Source organism: Myxine glutinosa, chromosome 1 (assembly GCF_964187855.1).
Source record: "Myxine glutinosa chromosome 1, kmMyxGlut1.1, whole genome shotgun sequence".
In the NCBI taxonomy this organism is placed as follows: domain Eukaryota; kingdom Metazoa; phylum Chordata; class Myxini; order Myxiniformes; family Myxinidae; genus Myxine; species Myxine glutinosa.
Window position 1 is genome coordinate 127833049 of NC_136261.1, and position 19882 is coordinate 127852930.

Here is a 19882-nt window from a genome sequence, read left to right on the forward strand (position 1 = left end):
GCGTCATGGAAGTTTTCATCTCAATAAGGAAGTCACTACGATATGATATGACCAGGTCGATGCATGTTGTATGGAAGGGTCATCTATGGGATCGAGGAGAGGAAGCGTTGACCATTTGAACCGGTCACCCGTCAGATGCAGCGGACACGGCAATTCGCACACTCTTCGCCTCCAGCGGTCTTGTCAAACGTATCCGGGTCGATTGAGCCAGTGTCACCAACTTGGCTCCGTGTACTCACATGAGCGAGCACTTCCCACGGAGTCGCTCCCTCTTTCTGTCCTGCTTCGACTTGCTTCCCTCGACGTGCAGGCTCATGGTCCTGTGCTTCTCCAGGTTCAGCAGCTCCTGGAACAGCTCCTTCACGTTGTGGTTCATCTTGGCCGAGGTCTCCATGAAGGCGCAGCGCCAGGTCTTGGCTTGGGCGTCGCCGTCGCCGGCCGCGACCTCGCGCTGCGTCTCGTCGCACTTGTTCCCCACGAGCATGATGGGGATGCCTTCGGTGTCGCCCTTGATCTGGCAGATCTGCTCGTAGATCGGTCGCAGCTCCTCCAGGGACTGCCTGCTGGTGACGGAGTACACCAGGATGAAAGCGTGTCCGCGCGAGATGGACAGGCGCTGCATGGCGGGGAACTGGTGGCTGCCCGTGGTGTCGGTGATCTGCAGCGTGCAGATGCTCTTATCGCAGCTGATCACCTGGCGGTAGGTGTCCTCCACCGTGGGGATGTAGCTCTCGCGGAACGTGCCCCGCACGAAGCGCAGCACCAAGGAGCTTTTGCCTACGCCGCCCGCGCCGAACACCACCACCCGGTAGTCGTTGCTTTGCTCCGGCATGGCTCGGATGGAGGTACAGCTGAAGGAGGTTGTTGGGAGGATATGAGGATGTGATCAGACAGGAGGATCGACACGACAAATGGCTAAATATATATATACAGTATATATATATATACACAGTCATAGATCAATACTACAAAGAAAGGAGTGGAGAAACAGGTAGGCCATGAATCCAAAGGTTGATGATGATGATGACATCAACGATCCAACAGGGAGACGAAGCAAACACCATGAACGGACACACGACACCAATAAAGACGGACCTGCACACAGGTAGAGGAGCTCCTCGCCTCGGTCGGTAGGTGTGGGACTCTTTGTTCTCGGTTCGACGGTCTCTGCCTACTCTCCAGCCCACCCGAGCGCTCGGTTCACTTCATCCACCCCCGCAGCATCAAGAACGGCGGAGCTTCTGAACTTCCCACAACTGCCGCATCATCGCCCGAGCTCCGCTCTAACTCCTTCAAAGGGCTCCTCGTTCCTCGTCGTCGACCTCCCTCGCTCCCACTGCCGGCCGCGCCGTGCGCAGCATCATCCCCGGGCACGTCCACCCCGGCACCTGCCGACGACCGGCTGCTCGCCCGGCTTCGGGGTTCTCCTCGGGGGGGTCACGGAGCCCCTCTTCGGAATGTCCTGCCGGATAAATGGATTACGGTTCTTATTTATTCGCCCGCCCTTCTGGCTGTCTATTTACATTAAAAAAAAAATGGAAACCGTACATTATTAAATGGTCTCGCGTGAAGGAGGGTGGAGGGTAGAGGGGGCGTGGGGGCTCTTAACACACACGAAAGGGGCACGATAGACGTTCTTTTGTTTCGGTGAATACAATGCCGCTCCGGATGAATAGGTTGAAACATATGAATCACAAATTACTCCCCAAAACCGATTGGAAATGGAAATATCCATCGGACCATATATGGCAAACGTGACGTCATTCGGTGCTTCCATTTTGTCACGACCAGGGGGTGGAATGTTTTGCCTTTTTCCAGCAGGGAATGGAGGCTCGTGAAAGAACAAAAGGAAAAGATGAATGAATAGAAACCGACGGAGGAGGTAAAAGGGGAAGCAGGTCAATGGACACACGCATACAAATTGGGAAACTTCCCATATTCTCACTACCTGACTACCTGGGATGGTCAGATTTCTTTTTAAAGATTTTTTTTTTCTTATAGATGACGTCATCCACAATCTTAATAAATCATTAAAAATCGTGTAATCTTTAAATAATAAAAAAAAAATCACCTTTTCTTAAACGGGAGATCGTCAGGTGCAAACTGGTCTTCATTTAAAGGTAGTGAGTACGAGGTGTCCGATGGTTTTCCTTTTCAAATTACTAATGGTTCTTGGGTCCAGTCATCTGAACTGCTGCCTCATGATGCAGGGAACCCAGGTTCAAATCCCATGTGGGCATGGTCTACTGTTTTAATCCCAAAGAATCATTAACATTTGTCCATTGTTGGCCAATGTCTTTGTAGACTGTGAAGAAGTGCACTAACATCTACCAAAGGTCTTTGTCCTGCATGGAAAAGGAACAACCTCCACCCTGAGGCCGGATGAAAGTTTAAAAAAGCAGAAAGAAAAGTCATTCCGTCAGCCACTTTTTTATTATTAAACAAATTTAAACATGATCCTGCAATTGGACATAAAATAAAATCAGATAATCGTTTTAAAAATCGTGGTCTTGCTGCTCATTCGAATGCGTTTAATTCACCCAAAATGTCCGGTAGATGACCCAACGGATATCATCCAGCGCAAGAGTGCAAAATCTCAAACGTTTGGTGAACGACGAACACCATCCTCTCGGGGCGCTGTCCATGGTACTGCACCCCGATATTGATGATGATCCCAACAGAGGTGCGCATCTCCTGAGCTGTCTAGCCTACTTTCCAATCTTGGGCCAGCTATAAACTGTCATCCCGCTGTTCCGCAAGCAGGGGCAAGGCATCGACGTGTGCGCCATCCATTGGCAGGACGTGAAGCCGTAAGATCTCTCCGTACTGGTTGTTGGTAGACATTAAAGATTACACGGTGTCTTCTGTGAAGTGCAAGCGAGTCGCAAAACTAGGTGAAGAAATGAAGAAGAACCACATTTAGAGGCCATTTTTCGCCGCAGAGCAGGGGTTGGCCTTTTTGTCCCCTTTTTGAAGCAGTTTGTTGAAGCAATGAAGCAATGACCGTGGTCCCCTTTTTGAAGCAATGTTTTTTGAAGCAATGACCGTGATCCCCTTTTTGAAGCAATGTTTTATGGCCGGATGCCCTTCTTGCCGCCAACCCTGTTAGTCGCCTCTTGTGACACACACGAAATTACCAGTGAACTGGAACTCGATTTGCCGACCTCAGGATGACAGGCTGAGTCAACCCCCCTGCCGTTAATTCAGCGATCGACCGGGATTCGAACCCAGAATCCCAAGCGGGCACCCTAACCGCTAAGCCAACACCAGGCTTAATGAACACCAGGTGTGGAACCAGGAACCAGGAACGCCAGGAAATGCTTAATTAACACCAACACCAGGTGAACAAATGAACAATGAATGGAATTCAATGAATGAAATGAATGGTGAATGAAAGAACAAAAAAATTGAACGAATTGCAAATTAATGATTCAATTTCTAGGGGGGGGGGGTACACTGCAGTATTCTCAGCAAACGAGGTAAGCCAGCAGCTACGTGCCCCGGCATGACTGAACAAATCTCTTCCACAACTGATCCGGCTCAGAAGTATGAGTAAGCCAGATGAAAACCAGATTGGCAGCAGCCACAGTCCATCAGCAGTGCCTAACTTCACTGAACCATCGCACCACCAGAAGGACGACAATAAAGCACTCCTCAGCGGATGGTCTCAAATCGATCTTGTTCCAAGCGTTCTCATGGCGTCCGCATTCCGTGCACAACATGCGACTTCGCCACATTGATGTACGACCCTTTCTATTCAAAAAATCCACGAGTATCTGTGTACCTGTTTTGCTCGCAGCGGTTGCAAATTAGAAGTCAGGCCAAAGAGGTAAAAACAAAACAAAAAAACAATGATGCACGGAGGATGAGGAGAGGGATGGGGAACATGGGGGTGCATGCAGTGGAAGTAAGAAGTAAAAACCTGAAGTCGCATTGCATACGATGTCAAGATCCACCCAACCCTGCACAGCTTGCCCACTGAGCAATCTAATCTCCACGCTGTAATACAAGGAGCAAAGTCTCACCAGGCAGGGAGGATTAGAAAACATCACGTAAACCAGATTCACAGGAAACCAACACGAGGGAGAGAAAAATGTACAACTTGTATTTATAAAATAGATCCTTGGAGACAACTTAGTTAGATCATAGACCACAGAAGTAAAAATAAAGCACCGGGGGTGGAAGAATGCACATGCTATGCTGTTCAAAACAGCCATGTCCGCACATAAGAGTGCTGGCAGTGTGGGACATATGCATCACAGGCACAGCAGGCACATCCATTCCCACGAGATCAAGGCCACGGTGCATTAGCAAATGAAAGCTCACCAAGCACCTTGAGCTATCGTGGGGAGAATGCGATGGGGGTGCAGTGTGGGATGTTTCTATTCTAGATCAACTCCCCAATGCCAAAAACGCCCTCCACCTCTCGAAAGCCAAACCCGCTGGACTTTTAAAAATGTCCAAAGCAGCAGAGCTCAGCGGAGGGCGATGTTCACTATGCTGATGTCCTCATATGGCTTGTCCGTTTTGGGGTGCGTCTTGGTGTTCGAGATGGCCTGGACCACTTCCATTCCCTTCACGACGCGCCCAAACACCGTGTGCTTGTTGTCCAACCATGGCTGCAGACAAGGGACGGGGAATACACAAGACGAGCTTTAAACCCGCAAAATGGCAGAACAGCTGCAGACATGTCAACGCGTTGAAAATCAGTCCAACAAACTCACGCTCATCCATCTGGCTAACTGCGAGATGAAACCCAAATTATAACAATTAGCAACGGTGCCCGCCCTACGGGTGGGGCTTCAATTGGGAGGCCCAAATGAAAAGACAAAATATCAGAAATTGAAGGCTTTTTTTTATTTTAAACGATTCATATAAATTCATATAATTCATATAAATAATTCAATTCATAATTCATATATAATTAATAATTCATAATAATTCATAATTCATATAATAATAATTCATATATAAATATAATTCATATATTATATAATTAATCATATATTAATAATATAATCATATGAATACAATTCATATAAATCATTCATATAAATCATAGCACACGCAAATCATCAAAATCTAAACAGTACATGGCGCCCATTTTGAAAAAAGATTGAATTCTGCAAAACGGAAGTGGCCGCTGCATGTCTTTCTCAGTCGCACGTTTATGTGTGAAGAGTGCGCGGCGAATCTGTAACACAGAAGCGGCCACTACACCTGTTTCTCAGTCGCTTTGCACACGCTGCCGTGTTACTTCGGAGCCGCACGTTTATATAGGAAGAGTTCGTCAGGAGTCGATCTACTACCTCCTGGTACGTAGAATAGACAGTATTTGTAGAATTTCAACAAAAGCCACATCACTCATTACAAAAGCCACATCGGTAAATATTATTCCATCGTGTTTGGAAAAACTGGAAAATTGGAAAACTTGCAAAAATTGGAAAAACAATATAGCCTATTTTACCCCAAGGGGTCCCAGGAATACCCACCCAAAATATCGTTGCGATCGGTTGAGCCGTTTTTGCGGTAACTTCGAACGGACGGACAGACATTTGGTGAATTATAGTAAGATAAAAATAACTCCCTTTCTCCCTTCACTCCACACTCAGACACCCCATTGTCATTCGGCATCCAAGCCTTTCAGCATTCCCCAGGCAAGCTTTGCTCTCACTTTTGGGATGCTCACAGCGACACAGGCAGCATACAACAAGTGGCCATGACGGGTAAAACTCAAGGTTTTGAGAAACAAGCTCCTGAATAAATACGTTTCAACGAGGACATTCTTGGGCACAACGCATTGACAAATGATTGCATTCAATTCGACTTATCATTTAAGGAGGGCACATGTGCAGCAACCGAATGAGCCAAAAAAGATGGTTCGATTTCAGGTCGTAAGCACTTACCATTATAATTGATGTGGCTACAAACCTCATTTTGCATAGATTTATACTCAAATTAAAATTGAAATGCAAGTCATAACTTCGTTTATACCCGCACAGAGACGGAATATAAATTAGACTTTCCACTTGTCTAAATTGATCAAGCGTTTCCCGTTACTCGGCTTTTGCAGTAAAAGAAAAATCCTGACATTAACAGTCTTTAATTCTTGCACAAGTTTAGAAATGAAGGCAGTAAAATCAAGGTGTATCTTGCACTTATGGGCTTTCCTGCACCATTTCCCCCGACACAGGGTTCACCAAGCAATCAGGACTGTGTGATTTGCAAGCCACCCATACAACTCAAGATGGCCAGCAAGCCCAATCCAGGATCATATTCTTCTTTAATGCCACAATTATACACACCTGTGTTCTTTGTTTCTAGGCAACACAAGGCTGTGGGGTCGCATCACTAGCTGAGGGCATAGTTGTGCTGCTGACACATTGCCCTCTGTAGGTTATGGCGGAAATTTGGAATTTGGCCATGATGCTGGTGAGAGATCGCCTACACTTTTCTAAGAACACTATGGGATCCTTAACACACACCAACTAATACCGGCAGGCGGGGCGCTCGTTTACCGTCCATCCAAGTTGTCAGCAAGCACACAGTTGAATCCCTCAACTAGTGAAACGTGGGAAACAGTTTAACGTGCCAGAGGCTCGATGTTCTTCTGATGGACGGTGCACACATTGATGCATTGGCCTACATGTGAAACACCAGGATGACAGTTTATAGCTGGGTCGAGATTCAAACCAAGGCTAGACAACTCAGAGGCGAGTGTGCATACTTCCAAGATATCCCTCACAACCCAATGCCTTATGATGGGGGTGCTCAGACCCAGAGTCATTTCAAGTTGATACAAAAGTTAACTATTCAGTATTGGCTTCAAGGTTTGAGTCCATAGAACAATTTTGGTCTGAGTGGACAGGGATCAGATTTCCCAATGGTTGTGAAGAATCAGCTGTTCCGACACGGATTAAGTATATCATCCATTAACTCCTTGCAGGACCAAAACTGTCGCCCGTGGAAAGCATAGGAAACTGGACATATGAGTTATCTGTGGATTTGGGACGAATAGGAAATTTTATATATACAGTATTGCCCATAGAAGCCGCTATTTTAACGGTATCACGTAAATCCATAAATTACATGTTATTTGGGATGATTTTTGGCTTGACCAAACGTGTTTTTTTAAAGTTGCTTCAGAGGTACATGATGGTGAAAGAAAAACAGTGTAATTTTCAATGCATGAGAAAGCGACAACCCCCATTCTCATGTTGTTGGCCCCCAGTAATTGCCACAGCCATACAGGCCTCTATCTTGTACGTCACATCTAATTGTTCTGCAATCAACCTTATCCTAATTCTAGCGGCACCCCCTAAGGCATGAACATTCTCATGTTCTACAGTTCCAATACAACTTCCTTCCTTTAGGTAAATTTGCAAACTAATTGTTCAAATTTATTCATCAGAATTATTCTCAATGTTTGTTTTCAGCAAGAAAAGGACCACGGAGGACCAGCACAGACATTAATCAAAATTTGTCTCTCTTTTGTGGTGAGGAAACAACTGCAACAGACTGCTCTTTCAAGATGCTTAACCTCACTGAAGTCATTCACGAGAAGGCAGTTTCGTTGGGGGACGATCGTATTTTTGCATTCCTTGCGGAAAAGCAATCTGGTCCCCATTGAAGCCAAGTATCATTGAAATTGCTACACAGGATTCAGCCGCCGGTATGATGTGATGACCCGGAGTAGTGAACAAGGCAAAGCCTGCACCAACATTGAAGTCACGATCAAAAATGAGCTGCTTCAATTCATCAGATAATTAGAACGGCACTCTGACATTGCGACATCGACCGATATGTCTCCACCTGTGGAGATTATACAAATTATTACATCATTATACAAACTTGGCATTTAAAATGGAATATTTTTTTTGTGGGGGTGAACTTACTTTTCAAGATGTCTTAGAACCAAAAGTTCATTGGAATTATCTTCAAATTATTCTAGATTTTGTTAATGTGACCTTTAAAAGAAACAAAAACCACATTTGACATTTCGAAACAAATAAATTGATCCTTGAAAGTGATGTAAACTGATATCGAACTCAATTCATGGACAGTACTGTGTTAAACTTCTGTACGTATTCCAGAAGTATCTCTTTATTTTGCACATTAGCCAAATTTTTTTTAAACAAAAACCAAAGTTAAATTACGACTGGGATTATGGACAGTAAAATTACAGTTCAGTACTTAGTGTAACCCCCACGAGCATTCAGGAGAGCACATACACGTTGAGGCATGCTGTTCACGAGATTTGCCAAGGTTTGGACAGGAATCGCTTGCGATGCAGTGACAATAGCCTGCTGCAGTTCACGCACAGAGGTCGGCTGCTGGTCCAAGTGGTCGATTTGACGCGTTAATTCTGCCCACAAGTTCTCTATCAGATTCATATCCGGGGACATGGCAGGCCACTCCATATGCTCTACACCACGGTCAGCAAGAAAGTGTTGGATCATGCGAGCACGATGAGGCCGTGCATTGTCATCTTGGAAGACAAAGTTTCCTCGAAAGGCTGCACGAGCAAATGGAAGCAATGTTTCTTCCAGAATGGCCCTGTACTTGAACTGATTCAGGTTTCCATTCAGAACAACCAGGTCAGTTTTGCCCCCTGCATGAAAACCAGCCCAAACGGTCACCCCACCACCTCCAGCGTGGACTCTTGGTACTATACAATCTTTGTTGTAGGCTTCATGCACTTGTCTGCGCACTCGGACGTGGCCATCTTGACGATAGACCAGAAATCTAGACTCGTCACTGAAGATCACGTGATTCCAGTGTCCTGGCTGCCATTGACGGTGCTCTCTGGCTGCCATTGACGGTGCTCTCTGGCCCACTGCAATCGGCGCTGGCGGTGTTGTCTGGTCAGGCGTGGCTTTCTCATGGGACGCCTGGCACGATAGCCTGCTTGAACCAGTCGTTGGTTGACTAGCCTTCTCGATACAGGCACATTTGTCAGCCCTAAGCCGATTAGCTGACTTGGTACGGCCATTGCGGACTAACCGGTGCAGCTGGCGATCATCCCTCCTTGTGGTTCTGCGGGGGCGTCCTGGCCTCGGTATTGGAGTAGGGACACCCCTCTGAACATTTCGTTTCAGGATCTTTGACACCTGACCTTGAGTGATGCCATACTGCCGAGCAATAGCACGCTCTTTCATGCCGTAATTTCGTAAAGCCACCACTCCATGACAAACAGCATTGTCGAGTTGACAGACCATCTCCAGAGGAAGCGGCAATAACTTTTGGAGACGTGCAGCAGTTGTTTTCCACTAATACAGAACGCAACAACCCTTGTGCACCCGACTGTGACGCCAATCGTCAAATGCACCTGTCCATACATTTTGCCATGCCACCTGATATATAATCCTGTTGTTGACTTCTTGCAGCGACAGACAATCAGTGACATGATTCTTTTAACAAATAAATCACCAAAGTGTAAAAGAAACTCACCACATTGATATACTGAGTTACGAAAGTAAACCCAAGTCAAGAAAAAAATAATATTCCATATTAAATGCCAAGTCTGTACATACTTGTACCAAGTTGGATTTAAATCCCTTCAGCTGTTCTCAAGTATCATATTTTTACCTGACATGACCACTCACCTTTGGCCATTGATGCTGAAATCTGATCAGTTCATCTTTTCATCAAAATATATACTTTTACCAAGTTTAGTCAAAACCCCAAAACTGGTTCCCAAGTTAGTGTAATAACAGATTTTTTTTACCTGTGACTTCCTGACCCCATAATCTAATACATTTATATTTACATCATTATACATACTTGTACCAAGTTTGACCTAGTTCCCTTCAACTGTTCTTAAATTATCGCAGTAACAGGATTTTAACCGAAAATGACCTCTGACCTTTGACATCGTGACCCCAAAATCTAATCAATTAATCTTTAAATCATTATACATACCTGTAACAAGTTGGACTTGGATCCCTTTAGTCATTCTCAAGTTATCACGGAAGCGAAAACCTATCATGGACTCGCAGATGGACGGATAACCTAAAAACATAGTCTTTGACGCCTTTGTTGGCAGAGGCATAAAAAGTCACGAGGCCTTAGGTGAAACATTTGATGGAAATGATGACCAACTGGTTGGAACAGCATGGAATGGAGAAGGTGAACCGCAATGCTTGAAGGAAAGAGTACTTGAACACTTCCCAAATTTGAAAGAAGAGAAAGGGATCCAAGATCGAGTATTCCTCTCTTCTTCAAAGATGGCTCGGAAAATTATCTCAGATGCAAGTCAGACCCCAGAGGAAGATTCAAGTATCCTATTGATGGCAGCACATATTCTCCATGAAGCAGTTTTTGATCATGACGCTGCTTTCAGTTTGCAAGTGTCATTTCCCAATAGTTGTGAAGAATCAGCTGTTCCGACACGGATGAAGTATATCTTCCATCAACTCCTCGCAGGACCTAAACTGTCGCCCGCGGAAGGCATTTTACTGGAAGACCCTCTCCATGAGCCAACTGCCCATGCTCAATACGACTTCTCTTTCAATGAACCTGAAGGGCGAGCCTCCTCTTGCAGTGTTCTTGGCCCTCGAGTTGCATTCCCAAACACAGAGCAAGAAGTTGGTACAACAACTACATGGGTATTGTCTGAGCATGTCTCATAAGAGAGTCCTCACCATTAAAGTTAGCTTGGCATGGCTGCCGCTGACAAAGCAAGGACAAACGTCCATATTGTCTGTCCTAGAAATCTGCCTCAGCACCACATCTTCAAGGTTGCACTTTTTGACAACCTGGATCATAATCCCACATCCAGAACAGGAACCCCATCTTTCCATGGTATGGGAATTTCCATTATTCAGTTTCCTCAATCACATGGACCTGGGATGGGCCAAAAACCTCTACGAATTGACTCACGGGTGCAAGCAGCAGGGACCAGTGGACCCATCCTAACTCATTAGTATACGCTTGTACCACCTGTGGGCCAGAATCTTCTCACCCACCATCCAGTAAAAGATGTGCAGTTATTGCCAATGAGTTCATTCAATGAGGAGAGGCAGCATGAACAGGCATGGATGACTGTAGTGCATGACACCCTGCATGTGGAATCCAAGACAGAAGCACTCGCTCCGGTCATGTGGTCTTCATTGCATGCTTCTCAATCAGATATTGTTGGACAATCGGGGAAATGCATCGAAGCACTCTTACCACTTTTCCACGATCAAGCAGCTACTCCAGGAATGATTCAACTTGGGGGTGGACAGAGTGATAAAGGCAACTGTGCATCTCAACATGCAACAAGTTCCCCTATTAGTAGTAGTGGACCAACCACTTTATGACATTGATAAGAAAATACAATTGACCTTCCCCAAAATCTTCAGGGGACACAAGTTTGTGGTGATGCTGGAAGGGCTCCACATCAAAATGGCTCTGTGGGCCACTATGGACAATCTGTTACGTGAGTCTGGATGGCCTGAAGCCCTGGCAGAAGCCGGGTTGACCAAGACAGAAGAAGCAGTCACATCTTTCCTTGCAGCGTCCAATCCAATGATAACACAATATGCCCACCAAGTTACCGTTGTGGTGCCCGGCAGCCTTCTTAAATAAGCTCATGAGGACAGTGGAACTAAGTTTCCCCTGGAGAGTTGGGTTGGTGGCTCGGGAGCGACAATGTGGAAAGCAATGGTCCTCTTCCATGTTAGCGCATTATGATATGTAAGAAAAAGGGCTGGCACTCGATGTTTGTGCCAAAAGTGATTTTTTTGCAGTTTTGTCAACTTTAGGGGGTAAATTAAAAGGAAAATTAGGGGTTGAATTTTTTCGCGAACTTTTCGGGTATTTTGGGGGGGCCTTTTAGAGGGGGGTGACCCCCAAAAATTGCACTGGTCATCAAACTACGGGAGGATCGGGAGCTCCTTGGGAGATGCCTAATTAATCAGTCAGTCAAGGCCGTTGATCCTACCAAAACTCGAGGAGACAATTGGAACCTACGAGATGTCAGTGATGCCCCGTTCTATGTTTGCCCCTGATGGGATACTCCTCCTGCCAGTTGACAAGGCCAGCCTCATGCATGCCATTGAGGCGCAGCCCTCTCAACCGCCCCCTCCAGATCCAGGTCAGCATCCCACAGCATCTACTTATATCCTGGATGCAATGGCCGTACTGCAGGCGATGAAGAAAACGCCAGGGATGAAGAAAATCATTGATATTTTGGCCGGACACTGATGTGTTGGTCCTCCTCATTGACCTCACAGCGCATGGACGTTTGGGAACTTTGACCACATTGGAATTTCACACAGGAAATGGCAACAAGTTCAGAAAGATCGATGTGGTGGAGAGAGTGAGGAGCATCAGCCGTAAGAAATGTCAAGGTCTCATTGGGATACACAACTTCACTGGCGCTGACCGGGGTGGTAAGTTCGTGGGTGTGACAAAGAAGAGGTGGATCACAGAGTACTTCAAATTGGGTCCCAATGATCCCATCATTGATGCCTTCCAGAGATTGGGAGATGGCCCTCTCTCATAGACGGAACTAATAGACGGAAAACTTCCTGAGGAGATGCAGCCTCTCGAACACTTTGTGTGCCGCGTCTACTCTGCCAATGGCCCACAAACACTCCCGCAACTTCGCTGGGAGCTCTTCAGGTCAAAAAACATGGAGTCTGAGATGCTGCCCCCCACCCGAGCTACATTGCTGCCTCATATTCAACGGACAAACTTTGTATGCATGGTGAACAAAGCCTATGTCACTACACATCCCCAACTTCCTAGTTTGGAAGACTGCGGTTGGGTCATCAAAGATGGTGCAATCTTCCCTCTACGGCTCCACAAGCGGTTCTAGAACTGATCAAATGTGGCTGTAAATCATCTGTCTGCGCACGCAACTGTTCTTGTGCGAAGAACAACCTCCCCTGCACGCCGCTTTGCAAGTGCCATGACCAAGGATGTCAAAACGTCAGGCATGAGAAATTCGATATTGAGGACGAAGAAGTATAAGGATCGGAATTGTAAGTACCATTTTTGTAATTGATAGCTGATTATGGGTACATTGATGATATTTGTTTAGTTAATGCATACACGGTGTAAAACTGGTGTAGTAGGGCCTATATATTGGTGCGATTAGACCTTATATTACACTGGACGTAGTGTAACTCAACAAAGTGTAAATAGATCCGTCATGAGATGAAGAATGTGGTGCATTATAATATGTACTTGCTCAGAATTTATGTGTCAAAACTAATGTTTTGTAGTTGCACGGTATATCATGAGATGACATTTTTTTGTTTCCGCCACATTTTCACCCACCCAAATGACATTGGCCATGACCTAGTTTATAACCTGATCATGACCTCGAATGTAAAAAAAAAGATGTCACCACTGAATTTCTCACCCAACAAAACCCACATGAAGTGGTACTATATGACATAGTTCAGTTATTTTGGCCGATTTTACATTTTGGGGTCATTTATGACCCTGTGGTGACCTTGAGCCTATGACCTTGACTTCAGATCATCTTGTAAACATCATAATTGAACTCGGCGCCCCCAGAAACCCTATCCTAGACACCAAGATCATGAAGCTAGCATGTCTAGGAGCTGAGATACAGATTTTGCAATTTTTGGGGGTTCCCCCTCCTAAGGGGCCCCCAAAACCACAAAAGTTAGCGAGCAAATTCAAACCCTAATTTTTCTGTTAATTTACCCCCCCCCCCCCCAAAGTTGACCAAACTGCAAAAAAATCACTTTTGGCACAAAAATCGAGCGTCATGACTGCACATCGGATTTTTATGTGAAAAAATAAAAAATATTTTTTCACATAAAACAGCTTTTTTGTGCGCAAAAAAATTATTTTGCTATTTTCGGAGAAAAAAAGAATTTCGCCCTTTTTCGGGAAAAATAAAATAAAATGCCCTTTTTGGTCGAAAATGTCTGGCAACACTAAAAAAATTAGGGAATTTTTCGAAATTTTTAACTGCGATCGAAATTTGTAACTGCGATCGAAATTTTTAACTGCGATCGATCTCAAAAACAAAACGTTGCGTCCACTTGTGTGCGTTGCGTCCCCAGCGTGTACAGCAGTGAGGCGGTGTACTACAGTGAGAGAGTGTACACAAAGTGTGAACAAGTCTCCTATCAAGATGAGTGCTGCTCTTCGTGACAAGTGGCTGAAGGAATTCAACGCTGGCGGCGATGGGGCCACCTTCAAGTACGTGTCGAGTGACACGGCTTTCTGTCGAGCTTGTGAAAAGACTTTCCGGGCGAAGCAGAAGTCTGAGCTGGCCCAACATGTCCGAGGAGACCGCCACAAGAGCAACTTGGCCTTGAAGAAGAAGAGGACAGTCACGCAAGCCACCATGGAGGACTTTGGTGGCGGAAAGAGGCACAAGTGCGACGTCGTGGCTCAGGAGCTGTGCCAGGCCATGCTGGCCGCTGGCATCCCATGGTCGAAATTGGAAAACCCTGCCCTCCGGTCGTTCCTGGAGAAGCACATCACTCTCCAGATCCCCGATGAAAGCTGGATTCGAAAGCACTACCTCGACAAGTGCTACGACGAGGCCTTGGCGGGGATCCGTGCCGACCTCGGACAGCAGCCCATCTGGCTGTCCGTCGATGAGACAACCGATTCGGCAGGTCGATATGTGGCCAACATCATCGTGGGATGCTTGTCCAAGGAGGGGTACTTTCATCCCCACCTCGTCCAGTGCATGTTTCTGGAGAAGACCAACTCCGGGGAGATCGTGCGTGCAGTCAATGACACGATGCGCTATCTTTGGCCTGATTTCAAGCCGGAGTGCCTCAAGGTCCTCGTCAGCGACGCCGCGGCCTATATGATCAAGGCCGGCCATGCCCTGAAGGAACTCTTCCCGGACTTGCTGCATGTGACTTGCGTTGCCCACCCGCTCCACCGTGTGTGCGAGACAGTCCGAGAAATGTTCAAGGACGTCAACGACCTGATTGCCACGACGAAGAAGGTGTTCGTCAAAGCCCCGTCGCGTGTTGTCTTTTGGAAGGAGCAGCAGCCCAATCTTTCTCTCCCCCCGGAGCCCATTCTGACTCGGTGGGGGACGTGGATCGACGCCGCGGTGTTTTACGCCGAGCACTTCGAGGCCGTCAAGGACATTGTGGACCAGCTGAACGATGACGACGCGATGGCAATCCGGAGTGCCAAGGACCTGTTCGGAAAGGCGGACATCAAGCTCAGTTTGGTCTTCTTAAATGCCCACGTGTCGTTCATCCCGAAGATCCTTAAGCAGCTGGAGGAGGCCGGCATGGAGCTGGCCAAGGCCTTCCAGCTCCTTGATCAGGCCAAGGAGGAGCTCGAAAAGATCCGAGGCTGCCGTAAGGAGATCCTGCTCACCAAGTTCAAGGCAGTGCTGCAGCGCAATCCCGACATTGGTGTGCTGAGGACAGTGGCTTTGATCCTGGATGGAGATCAGCACGGATCTGAGGTTGGTGTGCCCGCTGGAGTCAAGCTTGCTGACATCCCCCTCTTGAGGTACTGCCCCATCGTCAGCGTCGACGTGGAAAGGTCCTTCTCCGTCTACAGAAACGTCCTCACCGACCGCCGACACCGCCTCACCAAGGAGAACATTACCAAGATAATGATTTCAAACACCTACTTTAACCGTTCCTAAAAGGGTCTTGTCAATTTCTTCTAGTCCTCTACTTATCAAACAATGCGGTTGCAATAAAGGTACCTGAACGTCATTTTTTACCTGTTTACTAGCCCAGAGTGCCTAATGTTGTGCAGGAATAAGCTTACCATTTTTTGTTCTTTTTTTGACTGATTTCTGAAAAACTTGGTAATAATAAAAAATGAATAAAACGGGGGAAAAAAATATTTCGGGATTTTTTCACATAAAAAAAAAAAAATTCCGCTTTTCAAAACATAAAAGGCCTATTTTCTTAACATAAAAATCCGTAGTCTACTGTCATGACATATCATAATGGTGGGAGAGGTATAAAACATATGGACACTGCAAGGACTTCCAGGAAAGAAGTTGGAATTTCAAAAAAAGTGTATCTGGGGTGAATTAGCAGAGGGAGAAAAGATCAAGGTTTTGGATGGGGGAAGATAAGAGATGGTGGTGAACAGCTGTTTTAAAGACCTGGAGGGAGGAGTGGGATTGAAGGGAGTGGGGGAGTTTGTTCCAGAGGCAGGAGAAAAGGGGAATAAAAGAGTGAAGGTGAGCAGAGAGCCTAGATTTTGGCAGTTTAACCATAAGAGGGTTGCTGGCAGATCTTGTGCGACCTGAAGGAATATTGGGGGGACAGAGCACACAGAGCTGGGGGAGTAAGGCCGGAGAGGAGTCGGTAGAAGACAGAAAGACCACCAACCTGCCCGCGGTGAGTGAGTGAAAGGCCCTCGGAGTTAGCTTCATCGCAGAAGATTCCAATGATTCTGAAAGCTTTGGTTTCAACAGCGTGAAGCTGAGCTAGGTGTGAGGCAGGAGCACCGGCCCAGAGGGGGGAACAGTACTCCATTGAGCTGCGGATGAAAGCCTTGTATGTGGTGAGGAGCTCAGGTGTGCCAAGAAAGGACTTCGCACGACGGAGGATGCCCAGTCGGCGACTGGCTTTGGAGGTCAGCTTGGAAATGTGGTTTTCCCAAGAAAGATCATGGCAGATAGTGAGACCCAAAAGCTTGAGCGACAGAACTTCTTGGAGAGGATTGTTGAGAAAGTATATGGGAGGGTTTTCCAGTCGGTCTTTTCGGAGAGACATAGTAAGAGTGTGAGATTTGTCAGGATTGAAAGACGTGTTGCACTTGTTTGACCAGTCTGTGATTTTGTCGAGGTCTGCAGAGAGTGAGGAGAGTGAGAAGGCTGCAGACTGCCGATCTGAGGGATGAGGAATGGAGCGGCAAATAGTGGAGTCATCAGCAAAGAGATAGAGAGGATTTTCCAGAGAGTCGGAGAGATCATTGATGAAGACCAGAAATAGCACAGCGCCCAGAACACTACCTTGGGGAACTCCAGCCAGGACAGGAAGGGGAGATGAGAGAAATCCATTCAGGGCCACACGTTGCCTACGACCAGAGGAAGTCTGCAAGACATGAGTGGAGATTTCCATGGATACCATAGGAGGAGAGTTTGGTGAGCAGAGCTGGGTGCCAGACCGTATCGAAGGCACGTGATATGTCAAGGGAGACAGCTCTGATTTCCTGTTTGGCATTGAGGACCTCCATCCATTGTTGAGACAGCAGAAGCAACATGTCCAGAGTAGAATGACCTGGTCTGAATCCAAATTGATGATCAGAGATCAAGCCATTGAAGAAGAGGAAGGATTTGATATCCGAAGCAATGATGGATTCCATGACTTTGCTGATAATTGGGAGCAGGCTGATTGGTCTGTAGTTGCAAGGATCTCTTTTTGCACCTTTTTTGTGTAAAGCGGTAATGTTTGCTGATTTCCAAGATGCTGGCAGATGACCTTGAGCAAAAGAGAGGGTGAAAAGAACAGAGAGAGGGTGAGATAGAGTGGCAGAGCAGGATTTTAGGACCCGTGGGCTGATGCCGTCTGGTCCAGTTGCAGAATCAGAGTCGAGGTTTGACAAAAACTTCTCCACCTTGTCAGGAGAGAAGGACACAGAGTCCAGGAGCAGTTGGGTTCGACTGGGAAAGGTGGGAATAGAGAGAGATGGGTTTGGGACACAAGATTTTGAGGCAAACACAGAGTTGAGGCATTCGGCTTTGTCACGTGTGGTGTCAACTGTGTAGCCATTTGAGGTAAGGGAGGGGATGGAGGGGGAACAAACACCAGAAACGGATTTGACCAGATGCCACCAGGATTTGGAGGAAGGAGACAGGTTTGAGCGTTCAATCTTGAGTGTGGAGAGATAGTGCTTCCTGGCACTCCTGAGGGTAGACACACACTTGTTCCGAGCTTGGTGGAAGGAACTGAGATTGCCTTCAGTTGGATTTGCCTTCCAAGAGGCAAAGGCAAGTTGTTTCAGGGCAACTGCCTCACCACAAGATTCAGTGTGCCATGGATGGGAGGAAGGGTAAGACAACTGAAGACGAGATGGGATAAATCTGTGCATGAGAGAGAGCAGTTTGCTTTGGAAGAATTCCCAGGAAGAATTGATGTCAGAGGCAGTAGAGATGGGAGACCAGTCCAGATGATTGATGGCTGCTTGAAGACCATGCCAGTCAGCCTGAGTGAAATGCCAGACTCGTCGGCGCTGAGGAGGCTCTCTGAGGATGGCCAGAGAGATGTCCACTTTAACAAGCACATGATCAGAAGAACCGATTAGAGCAGAAGATGAGCAGCAGACATTTGCAGGGAAGTTTGTCATAACCAAGTCCAGAAGAGAAGCTACTCCATTGACTGAGATCCGGGTCGGGAAATTGACAGATTGTGTCAGTCCCAATGAGTCACAGAAGTCCTTTGCTGAGGTGCCATGGCTAGTGAGAGAGGAACCCACACCCAGCCAGCTGGCATGATGACAGTTGAAGTCGCCACATATGAGGAAGAGAGAGTTTGGATGAGTTGATAGAAGTTGGTCCATGTTGTCTGACAGCGAAATGTAAATTGAGTCATCACTGTTTGGAGGACGGTACAGAACACATGAACAAAAGGTGGGAACGGAGAGGAAGCCGTAGCCAGAGGTACTCCTGGGGTTGGGGTGGAGAGATGGCAGTGCAAGGAGAGTGAGGAAGAGAGTTTTTGATAAAGATAGCCACCCCACCACCAGGACGAGGCTCAGGTCTATCATACTGGACGGGGGAGTAACCGGGAAGAGATATTAAGGAATCAGAGACATCTTGAAGGACAGTTTCTGTGAGGCAGATCAAGTCTGGATTGTCAGAAGCAACCTGTATGGAGAGATCAGTCAGGTTTGAGCGAAGACCCCGAATGTTTGAGGTCCATACCGTTAATGAGGAGAGAGGGGGAGCATCGGGTGCAGGACAGGGGAGGGGAGGGGCAGGGTCAGATGAAGGATGAGAGGGGGAGGTAGGGAGAGCAGTTGGATAGTGTGTCAGAGATTACAGAAGAGTTACAAGAAAGGGAAGAATGAGGAGGATGAAAGGTTTGATGGTGATGGGATGAGGGACAGTGAGGAGTTGTTTGAGGAGGGGGCAGAGGAAAGTAGAAGGTTGGGGGAGGTGGAGGTATGAGATAGAAGGGAGACAAAGTGGGGAGGAGGCAGCTTTGAGGAGGAGGTGGGAGGGGGGAGAATTTGGGAGGGATGGTTGGGGGGGAGATTTGAAGGGGAGGGGTTGGTTGGGGGGGAGTTTTGAATGGGAGGGGCAAGGGGGGAGTTTAGGAGGGGAGGGGCAAGGGGGGAGTTTAGGAGGGGAGGGGCAGGGGGAGGTTCGAGAGTGGATGATTGATGAAAGACGAACATTTATAGCAATTTGGGTTTATTGTGATTTTCAAGTTAGCGATCCGTTTAAGAACGATGGAGGAGGGGTGGAATGAATGTGAATTTAGAGCATGTCATGATTTAGAATATTATAAGAGATTGAATTTTTTTTTTGAAATGGAATGAGTTGGAGAGGAAATTGAAAAAAGCCTTTTAAATAGGAAGAAAAACAGCGTGTTGTAATATACCACTGAATAAAACACTGCAGGGGAAAGTTTAAACATATTTAAACAGAACTGTGAAGAACAGTCTTACATTCAGAAAAATACCAACAGGGAGAGGGAGCCTGGAGGAACAACCACGAGTCACGTGAACAGGGGAAAAGGTGGAAGGCAAGGAGAAGCACACGATGTTGGGTGCGGGGCGAGACAGCGCACCTGGACAGAAGCACACGATGGGAAACTTCACACGTGGAGAATGGGAAATAAATGTTGTTGTTTTTTTGTTGTTTTTTTAGGGGGGGGGGGGGGTTTAAAACGTTAGACAAAGAGTAGATGTTCGGGGAAGTTTGGGGGGAGAAGGGAAAAATCTAAAAACATAGCAAAAACAC

The 19882-nt window shown here is 46.7% G+C and overlaps 2 protein-coding genes across 3 annotated transcripts in view; both read right to left on the reverse strand.

Annotated features, from left to right (window-relative positions):
- LOC137419235 (GTP-binding protein Di-Ras2) overlaps window positions 1–1488 on the reverse strand; it is a 2254-nt gene extending 766 nt beyond the window's left edge. The window contains exons 1-2 of the mRNA XM_068105376.2: window positions 1096–1488; window positions 1–851 (exon numbers count right to left, since the gene is read on the reverse strand). The exon at window positions 1–851 is cut by the window's left edge and continues 766 nt beyond it. Of these exons, the coding sequence (XP_067961477.1) occupies window positions 236–832 (597 nt within the window). The 5' untranslated portion in view covers window positions 833–851; window positions 1096–1488 and the 3' untranslated portion in view covers window positions 1–235. The remainder of the gene's footprint in view (window positions 852–1095) is intronic.
- A 926-nt stretch (window positions 1489–2414) lies between these two features.
- Window positions 2415–19882, reverse strand: part of PPWD1 (peptidylprolyl isomerase domain and WD repeat containing 1) — a 101485-nt gene continuing 84017 nt past the window's right edge. For both annotated transcript variants that reach the window (XM_078777010.1, XM_078777014.1), the window contains one exon: window positions 2415–4619. In XM_078777010.1, the coding sequence (XP_078633136.1) occupies window positions 4476–4619 (144 nt within the window). In that variant the 3' untranslated portion in view covers window positions 2415–4475. The remainder of the gene's footprint in view (window positions 4620–19882) is intronic.